At 36.8% G+C, this 18810-nt stretch overlaps 1 protein-coding gene across 38 annotated transcripts in view; it reads right to left on the reverse strand.

Moving 5' to 3' along the window:
• The window catches only part of cep170aa (centrosomal protein 170Aa), a 91598-nt gene that overhangs the window by 6634 nt on the left and 66154 nt on the right, over nucleotides 1–18810 (reverse strand). For 6 of the 38 annotated variants that reach the window (XM_087279040.1, XM_087279029.1, XM_087279039.1 and 3 more), the window contains 6 exons: nucleotides 15429–15564; nucleotides 13705–15204; nucleotides 8675–8921; nucleotides 5344–5503; nucleotides 2534–2701; nucleotides 2154–2242 (listed from right to left, as the gene is read on the reverse strand). In XM_087279040.1, coding sequence (XP_087135166.1) covers nucleotides 2154–2242; nucleotides 2534–2701; nucleotides 5344–5503; nucleotides 8675–8921; nucleotides 13705–15204; nucleotides 15429–15564 — 2300 coding nt within the window. Of the gene's footprint in view, nucleotides 1–17; nucleotides 2243–2524; nucleotides 2702–5343; nucleotides 5525–8674; nucleotides 8922–11931; nucleotides 11980–13704; nucleotides 15205–15428; nucleotides 15565–18810 lie in introns of all 38 variants that reach the window. The other 32 variants (XM_087279038.1, XM_087279027.1, XM_087279037.1 and 29 more) reach the window with 8 other exon arrangements.

An 18810-nucleotide genomic window follows, 5' to 3' on the forward strand; every position in this document is an offset into this window, starting at 1 on the left:
GCCCTCCAGGAATTGGCTTTGACATTGGTGATTTAGACAGATATGACAAACTACAAGCTTTACATATTTATATCTGTTTAACATCTCCTAAACATAAATTTTGCCACTATTTTGGAGCACACTAGTTTATAGACATCATAAAAACTAACAATACTAATACTTACAAAACTTTATTTTACTTTCATGGCACCTTCAAAAACATTGTTTTAGAACAGGGGTGCTCAACCCTGTACCAGGAGACCTACCTTTCTACAGAGTTCTGCTCAAACCCTGATCAAACACACATGAACCAATTAATGATGCCCTAAACAGCACTTGATAATTACAGACAGGTGTGTTTGATATGGGTTGCAACTGAAATCTGCAGAAAGGTAGATCTCCAGGAAGAGGGTTGAGCACCCCTGTTTTAGGGTGCTTTCACACCTGTGAATCGATTCAGTTGTTCCGAAACAGAGATTACAAATGTTACATTGATGCTCTTTGCTCTTGGAGCAGTTCCCTTTCACACTGCAAAGTTTCTAATCGGACCAAAAGAGCTAAAACAAGTCACGTGTGAGTAAACTCTCCTCACATTGGTCAGAGTGGCAGGGTTTATTTTGCAGAGTCCCGCTCAGCTGTCAGGAGAGGTGGTGGTTTGGTGGTGTTTGACAAGGTGCGCGCGACGTGTCTGAAGAGTGAGGAGAGATACGGTGGGGAGGGGTGAGAAGGGTGTGCGTCTATTTAAGGACCGGAGGGAGACGTGAGATTACCGGAAGATTATCACTCGTTTGTGGGCATCTGGAGACTTGCGAAACTTTCCGCCCTACTCATAATTCCCTCTTCATATAGCCGTATGCTTATTAAATATCCATAAAACACAGTGATATAACCGCTCTCGGATAGTTTGCTTTCTCACTGCACTCGATCCGCTCCAGAGATTCACTTTATTTGTTAAATAAAGCAAGTTTGTCATATAATATATCTAGTAAAAGACTGAAAATATTACTGTACAAACTGCATTGTACATAAATCAGATGAACATTTTTTACATTAGTCAACAATATTACTGAACATAATTAAAAAACTGAATAAATATAGATTTACACACATTTACTCAAGTAAATAAACAGAATTAAAAATGGGCTAAAAATCAGCGGAATTCTGTGTGCGTAGATTCCGGGTTTGTTTACTGATATTATAATTATGTAATGTATATGCATATTTCCACCTGCGTAATATTACTTGTCTCCACCCTTCTATCACAACCAATAACACAACATTTCTCATCCATGCATTAGTTACTTCACCACTTGACTGCTGTAATGTACTTCTCTCTGGGCTTCCTTCTAAACTTCTCCAAAAAACTCCAACTGGTTCAGAGCCATGCAGCTCGTTTCATTTCTAGGACTTTTTCTCATGAGCACATCACACCACTTCTTTATCAGCTTCACTGGCTTCTGGTAAAGTTTCGTATTGATTTTAAAATACTACTTCTCACTTTTCATAATCTTGCTCCTCAATATCTCACCAAACTTCTCCATATTTACACCCCTTCTCGCACTCTTAGATCAGCCAACTCTTTCTCCCTGGTGCCACCTCGCATTCGATTAAGCACAATGGGTGCCAGATCTTTTAGCTCCTTGGCTCCTCGAATATGGAACTTCTTTCCCCTGGATCTAAGGAGCAGTGATAGTCTTCACACGTCTTATCTCAAGACCCATTTTTTTAAGCAGGCTTTCTGACTTTTTTTTATCATGTTAATTTTACTCGTGATGTGTTTGTACCTGCAACTCCTTATAAGCATTTCAAATCTTGTTTGGCAACTTTTTATTAATTGTTTTAATTTGTTCTGTTATGGCTGTCGATGCTTGTTGTAAAGCGACTCTGGGTGTCCAGAAAGGCGCCATTTACAAATAAAATGATTTATCATTATAATTCTTATTTATTTTTTTGTTTAGAATTCCTTAAATACTTTGAAAGTGTACAGTATATATAATAAAATGCAATTTACTGCTTCACTGAGCAATTTTTCAGTTCAAAATAAGAAACGGTACTTATTAAGTACTGTTGAAGTTAAATATAAGTTACTGTTGTTTAATTTTCACATTTGTTCTTTAATGTACATTATATTGGATTTATGGGAAGCTCTGCACATGTTTAACTCCATTACTGACCTGATTTTGCCAGCAGTTTTATCTACAGACTGTCGGATTTTGGAAGACAGTTGGGAAACCGATGTGAGCAATAAACTGTCCAACACCGCCTGCAAAAGAACAACCAGCACGACTGTGTCAATAAGTTACAAAACAAACAACATCCAGTCAATAAAACACTGAGGTAATTATACTTCATATCAGCACTCACACACCAGGATCTACAGAACAACATGTTCCCATCTAATGGCATAAACGTGGACTTAACAATAACAAACACTTGTTGTGTGTGTGTGTTATATCATGCTGCAAATGTTTTCAATAAAATCCAATTTATTTGGGATATTTATATTGATAAATATATGAAAAATTGAAAGTGAAAAGGCTCATACCGGTCTCACCTCATCCCGGTTCCAGGTGCGTCTGCGCAGGGCAGCTTGAGGGTCCAAGCTGTCCGGGGCACGAGGCCGAAGCTCCACTGGCCTGCCATTGATCTCTGAGGCTTTAGTGTGAACTACAGGGGGAATCTTTCGGAAGTTTAGACTTTCATCAAAAACTCTTTCCACCAGCTAAAGAGAAGGAGAAAAGTGGCAAATGTACTGAGAACAGGTCAGGGATATTAATGATATTTTAAACTAATACATACAGTTAGGTCTTTAAATATTTGGACATCGACGCATTTCAGACATTTTTGGCTCTATACACCAACACAATGAATTTGAAATGAAACGAACAAGATGTGCTTTAACTGCAGACTGTCAGGTTTAATTTGAGGGTATTTACATCCAAATCAGGTGAACGCTGTAGTAATTACAACAGTTTGCATATGTGCCTCCCACTTGTTAAGGGACCAAAAGTAATAGGACATTTTAACAAACATAAATCAAACCTTCACTTTTTAATACTTCTTTACAAATGCTTTGCAGTCAATTACAGGCCGAAGTCTGGAACGCATAGACATAACCAGACCCTGGGTTTTATTCCTGGTGGTGCTCTGCGGGGCCTCTACAGCAACTGTCTTAAGTTCCTGCTTGTTCTTGGGGCATTTTTCCTTCAGGTTTGCTCTCAGCACAATAAATACAGGCTCAATCGGATTCAGATCAGGTGATTGACTTGGCCATTGCAAAACATTCCATTTCTTTTCCTTCAAATGGCTTTTGCAGTATGCTTTGGGTCATTCTCCATCTGCACTGTGAAGCACCATCCAATGAGTTAGGATTATGAGCTGAAAATATTACCTGAAACACTTCAGAATTCATCCTGCTGCTTTTTTCAGCAGTCACATCATCCATAAATACAAGAGAACCAGTTCCATTGACAGTCGTACATGCCCACACTATGACACTTCTACCACCATGCTTCACTGCTTAGGAACATGAGAAGTTCCTTTCCTTCTCCATACTCTTCTCTTCTTATCACTGTTTCTAGTTAATCTTGATCTCATCTGTCCATAGGATGTTGTTCCAGCACTGTGAAGGCTTTTTAGAACTGTAATCTGGCCTTCCTGTTTTTAAGGCTCACCAATGGTTTGCATCTTGGTGGTCATTAACCACAGTTTTTTCCGTGGTCTTTCGGGTCTTTAAGTGTTGCGCGTTTTAGCTCAGCAACACTAAAAGACCTGGAGCAAAAATTTTGTAAAGAATTTTCCAAACAGTTGTTTTGGCTACGCCTAATGTTTTTGCTATCTTTCTGATGGGTTTGTTTAGTTTGTTTTTTGACTGATAGTGACAGCTGTTTGGATTTCATCCTGAAAGTTGTCAGTAACAAATTCCAAATGCAAATAGCACTTGAAATGAACTCTGAACCTTTTATCTGCTCATTGTAATTGGGATAAGGAGGGAATAACCCACACCTGGCCATGGAACAGCGTAGAAGCCAATTGTCCAATTACTTTTGGTCCCTTAACAAGTGGGAGGCACATGTGCAAACTGTTGCAATTCCTACAGCGTTCACCTGATTTGGATGTTGGATCTGGCAGTCTGCAGTTGAAGCACATCTTGTTCGTTCAATTTCAAATCCACCCAATCCAATGCCGCCTTGATGAACAAAATAATTATTAAAAAAAAAAAATAACAGACCCCAAACGTTTGACCGGTAGTAAGTAAGTAAGTAAGTAAGTAAGTAAGTAAGTAAGTAAGTAAGTACCTACCTAGTTACCTACCTGCCTACCTACCTACCTACCTACCTATCTACCTACCTACCTACCTACCTACCTACCTACCTACCTACCTATCTATCTATCTATCTATCTATCTATCTATCTATCTATCTATCTATCTATCTATCTATCTATCTATCTATCTATCTATCTATCTATCTATCTATCTATCTATCTATCTATCTATCGTCTGTTATAGTATAGTATAGTATAGTATAATATAGGATACTAAGGAAACATATTGATGCCATGTTGATGCCATGGCCCCAAGCCCAAATTTTATTCAAATAGTGAATTTTGTGTGTGTGTGTGTGTGTGTGTGTGTGTGTGTGTGTGTGTGTGTGTGTGTGTGTGTGTGTGTGTGCATACACACATAGACTTTGAAATATAATATATTATTTCAGGTATGACAAACAAAGAGAGGTGACTTTTTCATTCTTAATCAGAAAACTATGGCATATTTAAAAATATATATTTGGTCTGTTTGTCAAACATATATTTCTCATTTTCATTTAGTTAAATTTATGAACTAAAATAATAAATAATTGATGAGTTGAGGTTGCATTGTCTGAAGCTTTTAAGACTGAACCCTAAGATACAAAACGATCTGGCTTTTAGGACGTATTTTTTGCAACAAAACATCCAAAAATGATGATTTTGTACATGTGATGGTATTGTTTTTCAGTGTATTGTATTTAATCACTTGTGAACAGCTTATAAAATGTGTATAGGGGTCTAAGATTTGCTGCAACAAACATTGACCAGAACTGAACTACAAAAGGTAACTATGAAGAGAAAATGGAAGCACGCATGAGCATTTTGTCATTTATATCACATCATGTCCTCCATCAAGTTCGTTTACAAACATCTCTTTGGTCTTTGTTCTATTTATATTCCAGTCACCTGCATCGTAGTTCATTTAACAGTGAACCAAAACCATTCAGAGTTCATTCTAATCAAACCAAACCTGCCACGTATGAACAAACCCTAAAACAACACTCCATAAAACACCTTAGAAAGTGAATAGAATTTTTGAAGTGTGTATATCTGTACCTCCTCTCTGGTGTCAATGGCTGAGCCTGGTGTGGTGGCGGCGGTGCTCACTGTAGTACTGGGTGCTGTGCCGGAGGAGCTGACCGAGTCGATCTCGCCTGCCACATCATGGATCTCTCGTGCCAGGATGGCCAGGTCCTTCGCCAGGTCCTGACTGATCCTGCGCACACAGGGGAACAACCTGTAAACTTTCAGATGGGTGTCTGGAAACTAGGGGCACACAAATACACACACAGCATGCAGATGACAGCACAATTTCACATTAGGTAGTCCCTACTTCATGCACATGCACAAATATGCAGTATTAAATCACATTAATGCATTTTATCAATGGCAAAATATAGTTAATGTAACATATACACTGCTGTAAAAGTTTTAAATATATAATAAATATTTAATGCATTTAATTTAATGTAATAATGCATTTAATTTAATGTAATAATGCATTTAATTTAATGTAATAAATATTTGAAATGCATTTAAATGCATTTAATTTATGCATTTAAATTCACCAAATGTGACATTAAAGACATGTAATAAAAAGTTTCCATTAATGTTTTTCAATTAAATATGAAGCAGCACTGTGGAGTATAAATAATAATCACACTGAAGAATGGAGTAAAGGTATTAATAATTCATCTTTGACCCACAGGAAAACGTATGTTTTTAAAATTAACTGAAAACTTTTGCATTAAGTAAATAAAGACTTTGTGAGCATAAGAGACTAATTTTAAACATTTAAAATCCAATATTAAATGATAAAATATTAAAAAAAAAACCACACACTTCTTGACTGCAGTAATGTTGTTAAACATATAAATATAAGCAATAAAAATAATCAGAATTACATCTGAATCACACATCTATAAAGGGTTTGATTAAACGTCAATTAGTATAGTATTCACAAAAAACACCAGGTGGCAGTATTCGCAAGCAGATCTTTCGTTGAGGCACACTGTACATGGTTTTGTTAATGTGTAAAAAAATCTTAATAAAAAAAAACACAAAGGTTTTGTACAATGTATACAATTGCTAAATTTCATGTATATAAACAGCTATAGAAAAGTAAATAAAAGACCCTTTAAAAAATATATTTTTAACTTCATCCTTACATTCATAGGGTTTATAGGAAATAAAGTCATATTATTAACAAAATAAAATGTGTTATTACCTAGCTTTATTTTGGTAATACCATAGTTATTAGACCCAATCCTTCACAGAATAAATGAACCATAGCGAACTGCAAATAGTGCATTTCTCCAAGGCCTTTTGTTAGGGTAAATAAAAATGTTTGTCTTTAGCTTTTAAATTTGGGTGTGTAATAACTGAAAGCAGAAGGCAGAATGAGAGAGTGAGAGAAAGCGAGAGCGACTTTGTGATCTGCTTGTTCTTCCAGCATACTGTCTGTCTTGTAGCTGCTCCTGCTGTGACTAATGCTATATGAGGATCTCCTGAGATAATAGAGCATGTCTGTGTGAGTGTGTGTGTCCTCGTGCCACACCAGCACTTTTCAATGGTATTGGTTCTCAGTGTCATTTCCCCGTTCATTTTCTCTGCAGGGATTCAGAAAATTACTCAGTAAAAAAAGATCTTAACCTTAAACCAAATTAACTAGTTCAGGATGAATAACCTTTTCTGATTAAAAAATGTACTTGAAATCAAAGGATTATACAATATATATATTTTATTGTTTTTTGTTTGTTTATTTTGATTATTACAATTAATTTAAATATTTTATTTATTTATTCAAAACAAAGACTTAAAAATGTTAGTTCTACATAGTTAAACATTACATATTATAAGTAATTTACCCACCTTCATACACACACACACACACACACACACACACACACACACACACACACACACACACACACACACACACACACACACACACACACACACACACACACACACACACACACACACACACACACACACACACACACACACACACACACACACACACACACAAAAATCTGTTGAAAAAATCTTCTCTCCATTAAATCAGTATATATATATATAATTAATTTAGCTTATTAGTTATCTAATTGTCTGTCTTTTTGTCTATCTATATCTAGCTACACACAGACAGATCTTTATACTAAATAAATATACATATACATATATAGGTTTTATGCATTAAAAATAATTTCATATTCAGATTACTTTATAATTATGAATTTAAATATGTTGTAGTTTGTTATTTAAGACCCTTATTTAAAATCCACTGTACTAACATAGATATACATTCTATTACATATCGTATTTCATTGAATTACATGACTTGCAATGCTCTTATGATTCATTCAAATCATAAATTAAGTGAGCCATAATTATGTCAAACAGTTAAGCATGCTAAAAGATGACTACTTCACAAAATTTGTCAGTCTATACAAAAAAACCAGCCATTAGTGTCAAATTGTTTTAAACTGAGATTAAACAGCAACTTAACGATAAGAATATAAGAACGTATACTTTGTTGGAATAAGACATTTTATATTTGGTCAAGATACTATAATTTAAACATCTAGAATTTTTTCAATATTTTGAATACAATATATATTTTTTAATATTTATTTATCGTCTTACAATATAATCAGCACAATTAACAAAAGGAATATTCAGCAGAAAAACATATACAGCATCAAATCCAGTTTATTTTACTAGATTAATACAGAAATCAAATAACAGCATATGAATGGTAAGTATGATAACAATAAGTATTATATAGGTACAGGTCAAAAGGTTTATAAAGGATCCAAAAATGTGAGAGGATGCTCGCTGCAGAGCCATTTGAGGAGAGCTGAGCTCCAGCGAGGGGGAGCATGAGCTGTCGCTCCTCCTCCTGTAAGCTGTTTTAATGCGTACACCAACCCCACCCCTAACCCTACCCCCAGTGACATCACTCGTAGAAGAAGTGCAAAAAAGGTGGAGCTTAAGCTTAAGCTCCCCCTCGCTGGAGCTCAGCTCTCCTCAAATGGCTCTGCAGCGAGCACCACTTGAAAAATGTTTTAGGTCTCTGTAAATATGCGTGTTTTGTTTTTTAAATTGAAATATCAAAAAAATTAGGTTTTGACATATTTAATGTAGAAAAAACATACTCATCGTACTTGACCAATACTTAATATATAATGTTTTTGAGACAAAAGGAAAATCGATCATTTTGACTAATCAAATGCATTTTTGACTATTGCCAAAAATACACCAGTGCAACATAAGACATCACATTTTTGAGTCCAGTAACTGTGGGCCTTTGGAGAAAAGCACTTTTTCCATACACACTAATAATATGTTGTGCAACAGAGAGGAGTATAGAGTTGATGAGTACCTGGCGATCTCCTCGCTGTGTGCTGTCCAGTCTCGTATGTACTCCTCCTGTTCCCTCATCCTGTTTTTCAGAAGCAGACCCCCAGGACTGGTGGTGGTGACCGGAGTGGGACCCCCCAGAACCCGGCTGGTGCGAAGGGTAGTGCCAGGCCGCAGGCGAATGTGTTTAGGAGAGTTCCGGTTGGAGCCAAACTCATCCTCAGAGGTAGAGGCATATTCAGGAGGCACACGTCTCCACCGGTTATTAGCTGAAAGGAGAAAAAGCGACAAGTTATGATTGAAATGTTTACCAATATAAAATTGACAATAGATAAAAGAAAGTACAGCTCGCAGAGGATGAGTAGTTAATGTATCAGTATTTTTGTCAGTATTACACACACACACACACACACACACACACACACAGACTCCTTGCATCTCTGTTTTATGATGCAACAATCTTTTTCCCCACTGGCACAAGGTTTATAAACATTACAACAAAACACTCAGCGGCCACTTTATCAGGTGCTTTTCAACTACTCGTCAATGCAAATATGTAATTAGCCAATCAGATGGCATTTTGGGATGTAGGTGTGGTCAGAATGATCTGCTAAAGTTCAATGAACATCAGAAAGGGAAAGAAAGCTGATTTAAGTGGCTTGATGGTTGGTGCCAGATGAAAAATGCTGACCTACTGGGTTTTTCATACACAATCCTACAGAGTCAATCTAGGGCCATATATAATTGCAAAATAAAAGAAAGTTTTGCAAACAAAAAAATGTAATAATCAATAAATCAATACATAAATGCAAATCTTCAAAAACCACAAGGTGAAATGTTTTTTAAAGAATTAAAAATTAATTTTGCTAAAAGAAATAAAGAAATGCAAAGGGAAAGGAGTTTTTACAAATAAAAGTGAAATTTTAAGTAAAAGAAGAACCATACATAATATATATATATATATATATATATATATATATATATATATATATATATATATATATATATATATATATATATATATATATATATATATATATATATATATATATATATATATACACACACACACACACACACACTCACACACACACACAGTTGAAGTCACAATTATTAGCGCCCCTGTTTTTTTTTTCCCCCAATTTCTGTTCTGTTCTGGGAAGATTGTTTCAGCACATTTCTAAGCATAATAGTTTTATAACTCATTTCTAATTGATTTATTTTATCTTTTCCATGACAGTAAATAATATTTTACTAGATATTCTTCAAGACACTTCTATACAGCTTAAAGTGACACTGAAAGGCTTAACTAGGTTAATAAGGTGAACTAGGCAGGTTAGGGTAATTAGTCAAGTTATTGTATAACAGTGGTTTGTTCAGTAGATTATTGAAAAAAAAAACTAGCTTAAAGGGGCTAATAATTTTGACCCAAAAGTGTTTTTTTTTTAATTAATAACTGCTTTTATTTGAGCCGAAATAAAACAAATAAGACTTTCTTCAGAAGAAAAAATATTATCAGACATACTGTGAAAATTTCATTGCTCTGTTAAAAATCATTTGGGAAATATTTAAAAAAGAAAATCAAAATCAAAAGGGGGCTAATAATTCTGACTTCAACTGTATGTATATATATATATATATATATATATATATATATATATATATATATATATATATATATATATATATATATATATATATATTTAATTTCTTAAAACTAGTTTTTCCTTTGCAGTTCTTAATTTTTGTTAGCAAAATTATTTTTATTTCTCAAATTCATTTTCGCTTAGCGATGGATAGTTGCATTTGTTTATTTATTTTCGCTCATTCATTCATTTATTCATTCATTCATTTTCTTTTCACCTTAGTCCCTTTATTAGTTAGGGGTCGCCACAGAGGAATGAATCGTCAACTTATCCAGCATATGTTTTACGCAGTGGATGCCCTTCCAGCTGCAACCCATCACTGGGAAACATCCATACACGTCCATTCACACACATACACTACGGACAATTTAGCTAACTCAATTCCCCTACATGTTTTTGGACTTGTGGGGAAAACTGGAGCACCTGGAGGAAACCCACGCAAGCATGGGGAGAACATGCAAACTCCACACAGAAATGCCAACTGACCCAGCCGGGGCTTGAGCCAGTGACCTTCTTGCTGTGATGATTGTACTACCCGCTGCGCCACAGTGATGCCTTTTATTTTTGCTCAATACTTGTTTTTTGTTTGCAAAACTTCCTTTTAGTTTCCAAGTATATATGGCCCTAAGACAACCATCTCGTGTTTACAGATGATCTTAGGTCAGAGAAGAACAGCCAGACTTATTTGAGCTGATTGAAAGACCACAGTAATTCTTGAAACAACTCTACGACTGAGGTCTACAAAAGATCTTGCGAAACACTGTGCCAAAAAAAAGATTCAAACTCTTGTTAGTAAGTTGTACCTAGAAAAAGTAGCCAATGAGAGTGTACATTTAAAGCTCATATATCACTACACAGCTGTGTCAATTTGCACTTTATACTATATACTATGACAGTTCCCATAGAAACCTTGTTTTGAATGGGTATAGAGCAAAGATCGGCACATTTATCAAAATTAACAGCTTAAACAAATCCCTTAGCACAAAAGTATATTGCGTTTGCCCCTGCAGAAATGAAATCTGTTAAAAACAAACAGCAAAGCTCTTCTGACAAGATACCTGTAAAATGTAATGCAAGTGATGAAAAGGACTTTGGATCGATAGTTTTGGTTGTTCAAAAGTTGGCGATGCAAAATAAGGCCCCTTAAAAAACTTTTACTTGTACAATAATGTTTTCTTTCCGTCATGTTATTTTAGCTTTAAGCCACCAGGGGGAATGTGTTTAACTGACCCTCATTTCTTACTGCTCAGTGCTTGCATCAGCATTTGAGAGACAACTTTGCTCTGATTTTGACTGTGTGGCATTAAAGGGCAAACATCTCTATTAACTTTACACATTAAACTTTTCAGAATAAATATGTTGTTACTCGTATGTGGTTGTTAATTATTATGAAGTGATGATGTGGTTTAAACCTGATATCTAAATGCTTTTAAAGGGAAAGCAACTTGGCTGAGGTCCTTTCCACCACTGCTGAGTTTTGATTTTTGGAAAAAAGAACACATAAAAAGCAGTTGACACGTTGACTAGAATGACATTTAAAAGCATGCCGGGTATGAGTTTCTTCTGTTTTCACTGTATGAAAACTCAACAACACACAGACACACACACACAGAGCCCAGAGATGGTACAGTACCCATGGGCTCCTCCTCTGCCAGAACACTTTCAGGCTCAAGTTGAGTTTCTGTGCAAAATGGGAATTTATAAATATCACAAGCATGCAGAGACAGACAATTACAGACAAACATGACTAATGACAGCGGTCTAGTCCACATGAAACATCACAAAACTGCACAAGCTAAACTCTACTGAATGCTAAAGGTCTCATTATATACCCAGTTAACACAAGTAGGAAACTAAGCTGGTTTTTATTGCCTGTAAAACATTTATTTTGAAAGCCATAATATTTTCTAAATTGTAGATTTATGCAAAATTACACATTCAAAATTTAAACTATACAGTTGGAGTCAGAATTATTAGCCCCCCTTTGATTTTCTTTTCTTTTTTAAATATTTACCAAATTATATTTAACAGAGCAAAGAAATTTTCATAGTATGTCTGATAATATTTTTTCTTCTGGAAAAAGTCTTATTTGTTTTATTTCGGCTAGAATAAAAGCAGTTTTTTTTGTTTTTTAAGGTCAAATTTATTAGGCCCTTTAGGCTAATTTTGTTTCAATAGTATACAGAACAAACCATCATTATACAAAAACTTGCCTAATTACCCTAACCTGCCTAATTAACCTAACTAACCTAGCTAAGCATTTAAATGTCACTTTAAGCTGCATAGAAGTGTCTTAAAAATCTAGTCAAATATTATTTACTGTCATCATGGCAAAGATAAAATAAATCAGTTGTTAGAAATGAGTTATTAAAACTATAATGTTTAGAAATGTGTTGATAAAAATCTTCTCTCCGTTAAAGAGACATTGGGAAAAAAATAAACAGGGGAGCTAATAATTCTGACTTCAACTGTATGTTCAAAAGTCTGGCCTGTATATTCAGTCCTTACTGGAAACTGTATAATGTTCACCTGAACTTGATCAAACTTTCTTTTGGTGTTTTTACATTAAAGAAAATGATGAAAAATAAAACTCTACAAAATCATAATGGTATTTTCAAAATTCACCCTATCATTATCTAAAGGTATCTTAATATTCATATTGACTAATTTGTCCACGTTTCTTTTTTTCAGCCATTTCAACTGTTTAAGCCCAACAACGAATGTAAGGATAAACCAACAAACAATAGCTTCATAGGATTTTATGATTGTTTTTTTAAGTATTTTTAATCAAACCATTATAAAAAAGCTAAACTAAAACACAACACACATAGTATTATACATAGATAAGTTATATATTATAGATGGTTAACAAAATATCTGGATCTAATCGACTCACTAATCAACAAGTCAATTGTTATCGTCGTAGCATTCATGCAATACTTTGATTTATCGCCTCAAGCCCTGGTCACACTTTAATTTTCACTCCATAGACTTCCAGTTATAGGTTTGCGACTGCGGCAGACAAGAAACGTAAGCTTGTGCGACAAGTTCCAAATTTTGCTGCATTTGAAAGTTTAAACTTGGTGAACGAACTCTGACCTGCGAAATCGCATCACATGATTGCATTAGACCAATAGAAGATCAAAACGTGACCTCTGTACAGAAATTTCAAATATGGACCAATCGCTCGCTTTTATCAACAATGTCTAATCATATTGTTTTACCCCACACCTTTCATAGCGCCGTACGACCGAATTTCGCTAGCACAAACTTTAGTGTGACTGTGGTTTTATGGCATTTTGTCCTATGACCTTCCTTCAACTGGCTACTGCTAGGATAAGCAAGCAGAAAACAAATCATTTAGCAAATGTTTACATGAGTATATTACAATACCATTCCTCCTCACCTGATGGGGTGCTGTTGACTGGTGTTGTCTTCGGCTTGGGGTCTGTTAGCTTGGAGACACTATTAGCCCTCATGCGTGCAGTTAGCTTGTTTTCTGTTGCTGGCTGATTTGTGCTTTTTAGTCCCAGCCTAAGAGCTGTCTCTGCCGACAAGCGTGCCGCTGTAGTCCGACTAACCGTGGCCTCAGAGTCGCTCCGTGCTGAAAACGAGCCCAGTCTGGTGCGCCGGGGTTGTGCTAGCATGTCGATGCGTGACTGTGCCTTTCTTCCTGATGGGGGTTTGGAAGTGGAGCTGGTGGTAGACACCTCTGATGCCACTGAAACCCTGTCTGCATCTGCCAGGTCTGTGTCCGACGTGTCTCCAAGTCGAGCCCTGCGTAACAGGGACGCCCTTGTGGGACGGGGCTGTGGAAGCCCAGCTTGTTTTGCGAGAGCTGCAGTGGTGGTTTGTGGTGTTTTGCTGGGCTTTGAAGACCTTGAGGATTTGCTGGTATCAAGCTTGGACTGCAGAAGGTCATCGGTGGAGGTGAAGTGACCTTTAGTGTGCGAGCGGCTGGAGTACATCTCCTGGTCTGACGATAGGATGTCTGAGATGGCTAATGAGGATGTCTGGTCATCATCAGTGAGATCTTGTGATGGCTGGCGGCCACGTGAGGATGTCTGTACTGAACGCCGACTATCTGAGCGGCTTTCTGTGGTTTTGGTTTTGGTCTTCCTCTCCAGACGTTCTCTGGCGCTGGTTGTGGTTTTGGATGCGGTGCTTGCATTGCTCTTTTCTCTGTAAAGGCTACTGAGAGATCTTCGTTTCTGAACCGCCTTACGATCGCCGTCGGCTGCTGTCTGGCTGACTGTGCTGGCCGTGTCGATATCAGATTCAGGAGATAAAGGGCAAGCTGGGGGACATATAGGTGGGGTTATTGGATCCAACTTCTTCTCATCGCGAAGTTTAGCCTCAAGGAAGGCCATGACAGCTTCTGTGTCTTTGAGAAGAGTTGCTGTGTCCATGCTGCCTACGGAGTCGCTTCGTTCTCTTCCACCGTTCTGCCGGTTTATCCGAGGAATCAGTTCAATGGGGACGTTACCGCTGGGCTTCTCAATGGTAAAGCTGCCCTGCCTTACCAGTGGCTTCCCTGATCTCTCGCTGTCACTCCCTTTACTCTTGTCCTCTGATCGTCTCCTGCGACTATCCTCTGATGCTCGTCTCTCTCCGTTTCCCAGGGGGCGCACAGACTTTCCTGCCTTCCCTTCTTGCTGGGCGCTCTTGGATTGGCTAGAAACAACGCTCTTGCTGTTTGTATTGCTGAGGCACTCGCCATCACCTTTATGGTCACCGTGGCTTTCTTTTTCCTGTGGTTCTGTGTCCTGCTTCTCACCGATCTCTGATCTCTTTATTTTCTCATCGGTGGGAAGCTGCGGGAGAGTCCTTCGTTTGCGGTCAGCTTGGCTGGAAGTGGTAGACCCAGTGCTCTTGATGGAGATGCTGGTCTCAAATGCCTCACCATCTGAAATTGGAAAAGAAAATACATTTTATAATTGACACTTATATGCATTTTTTTCTATTATTTATACTTATTTAGTAAAAAAACAACAACAAAAAAAACAGTTCAACTGAAATTTTCAGAAAAACATTAATATAAAAATATTTAACTGCATGCGCTGCTTTTTCCCAGTATCTCTTAACACTACATTGCTTAATATAATATTTGATCAAAGTGAAGTAAATTACCTCTCTCTTGATGGACGAAGGCTGGTGGTTCGGCTCCAGATCCCTCTGGGTCTGTCCGTGTTTGATTAGCTGCTAAACTGGCCCACTGTGAAACCCAGCGAGAACTGCCGACTGCAATCGAATCTTCCACAAGTTTCTGCAAATGAAGTAAAGATGTTTCTATTTGTCTGACTGACAGATGTAAATGTTGTCTTTGATACAGTCTCATGAAGAGCTGACGACATGGCTGGATTTTCCAAACAAACTACACAAATAGTGAACATTTACACATTAAAGATGAACAAAAATGGAAATATTTCCCTTTGCATTCTGAAGATTTTTAGATACAGATAACAACCTTGTCAAAAGTATCAGTGAAAACTACAAAAACGCTTAACAATGTCATTTTGCTATGACATGCTACACAACTCTACACATAGTACTGTGGTCTGCCATTTTTTATGCTTGTCAAGAATAAGACACATCCACATGATGTCAACTTTCACAAAATCGACATACTGTATGGTGACATTCTGCTTTGGTGATCCCAAGATCTTTTCTAAACCTATTGCCCCCCACTCTCTTCAAGTTTGTTTCCTGTTAGAGCTTAGATCGGGCCCAAAAAATTAAACCCAACCCTACCTGAGCCTGTGCACCATTTGTCCGAGGCTGACCCAGTCCGACACACTCGCTGCAATTAAGAGCCCGAACCCGATTTAACCTGACGATTTTTTAATTTGTGGGCCATTCATGACATTCAGACATTCTCAATTACAAATCTGAGTTGTTTGAACTACATAAATTAGTTTAGATTTATCTATTATTGTGAAACAAGGACGAAGCATGTAAACTGCCTTGTTTGTTTATTCAGAATGGGTCATAGCAAAAGAGGACATTGAAGGCTGACTATCATCCTTTCATCCATCCTTTTACATTGCTTCATGTGACTGTTCCTGTTTAGATACTGTCCTGTCATAATAAAATAATAATATAAAACAAAATAAAAATGAACCTTTAAAAAACTGTTGTCTTGTAGTTTACGAAGAGACAAAAAAAAAACTATTTTGCATTTTAAGACCATCAATACGCCATTGTTCATTCATTCATTCATTTTCTTGTCGGCTTAGTCCCTTTATTAATCCGGGGTCACCACAGTGGAATGAACCGCCAATTTATCCAGCAAGTTTTTTTACACAGCGGATGCACTTCCAGCCTCAACCCATCTCTGGGAAACATACACACACACACACACATTCACACACACACTCATACACTACGGAGAATTTAGCCTACCAAATTCACCTGTACCGCATGTCTTTGGATTGTGGGGGAAACCGGAGCACCCGGAGGAAACCCACGCGAATGCAGGGAGAACATGCAAACTCCACACAGAAACGCCAACTGAGCTGAGGTTCGAACCAGCAACCTTTTTGCTGTGAGGCGACAGCACTACCTTCTGCGCCACTGCCTCGTCCCTACGCCATTGTTGTGTAAATTAATAGCCCAAAATTCATAAAAGGCTTTCTGTTTTCAGTTGTGTCAGTTCCAGTTGTTTCAGTTCTGTTATTGTGTAAATTCCACATCAGAGAGAAATTTTTGATCATGTTTATGTTGATTCACTGACACAATGCCATTTTGGGGAACTGAAACACTAGACATATGTATATGGGCTTCATAGTCCAGTTTTTTTCAAGATTATACCATTTATTGTTTTGGTGTAAATTACAAAAATATAGTTTTTATGACAATGATGTAATCGTGCATGTGAATTACGTGCTCAGAGTTACATCTTTCATGAGTACTTGACTGACAAACAACAATAGGGGACTACATGACCATATGTGCAAAGATGTGTAGTGTTTTATCTACAAAGTGACAGAACTACTGGCCTGGCATGTATAATACAGGACTCATGTTGTTTTTATGGATCTGTGTGAACACTTTTCAGTTTTAAGTACGTCACTTTAATGTAAAAGTAAGCCTCACTTAAAACAGTGACACAATAATAATCAGTAAACCTTGTCTTTGCGCATTCCAGAGTGAAGACTTGGTATAAACATGGCATGGATCCACAGCAAGGATTCAAAACAAGGCCTCTTTTGTAGCCTTATTCTCTCTCTCTCTCTGTGTGTGTGTGTGTGTGTGTGTGGACATTGCCTTAAGGCTGCAGACTACTACTTCTCATTCCCGAACTGGGTCAGTGAGCAAGTGGCCAATTTTCTGCCTAACAAGGAAGTGGTCAATGGTGGGAGTGACTGACAAAGCACTGTGTCAGTATTCCTGAAACTGCCTTCAATGTAACATCAAACCCAATTAGTCAAACTGTAAACTGCAATTCCAACTGGTGTAGCCATAGTCTGAAACAAGCATTAACAGCAAGAAAAAGCTGGATGTGAATCTGCATGTTTGATATCCACAAACATTATGCTGCAAATTAAGCAAACTGTCACTTTTTTCTTTGAAAAAAAGACAACTGGGTGTAAATTTAAACATAAAATAATTAAATACAACAGCTTAATAGTTTCCTTCACCCCTTTTTATTGCACATTTAAAGTATTGTATGAGAACGGCAACATTTTGAATAACAAAAAAGTTTTTACGGTAGCTCTAGATCAGGGGTGTCAAACTCAATTCCTAGAGGGTCGAAGCCCTGCACAGTTTAGTTCCAACTCTGCTCCAACACACTTACCTGTAGGTTTCAAACAAGCCTGAAGGACTCAATTAGTTTGATCAGGTGTGTTTAATTAGGGTTGGAACTAAACTGTGCAGGGCTGCGGCCCTTTTGGAACTGAGTTTGACACCTGTGCTCTAGATGGTTTTGGACTGTAGGCTTTGGCAAAATAAGGACGTGTAACAACTTTTTTCAAAGCTTTGAAAAGATTTTCTTCACATTAGGATGGAATCCTGGCTACTGAAATATCATGCAAAAGTGTTCATGCAAGCCTGATAATCTAAAAAATATACAGTTGAAGTCAGAATTATTAGCCCCCTTCAAATTTTTTTCTTATTTTTTAAATATTTCCCAAATGATGTTTAAGAGAGTAAGGACATTTTCACAGTATGTCTGATAATATTTTTTTTTTCTGGAGAAAGTCTTATTTGTTTTATTTTGGCAAGAATAAAAGCAGTTTTTAATTTTTTAAACACCATTTAAGGGAAAAAAAATTATTAGCCCCTTTAAGCTATTCATTTTTTGATAATCTACAGAACAAACCATCGTTATACAATAACTTTCATAATTACCCAAACCTGCCTAGTTACCCTAATTAACCAAGTTAAGCATTTAAATATCACTTTAAGCTGTATAGAAGTGTCTAGAAAAATATCTAGTCAAGCATTATTTACTGTCATCATGACAAAGATAAAATAAATGAGTTATTAGAAATCAGTTATTAAAACTATT

This window comes from Danio rerio, chromosome 13 (genome assembly GCF_052040795.2).
Source record: "Danio rerio strain M-AB ecotype USA chromosome 13, GRCz13ab, whole genome shotgun sequence".
In the NCBI taxonomy this organism is placed as follows: Eukaryota; Metazoa; Chordata; class Actinopteri; order Cypriniformes; family Danionidae; genus Danio; species Danio rerio.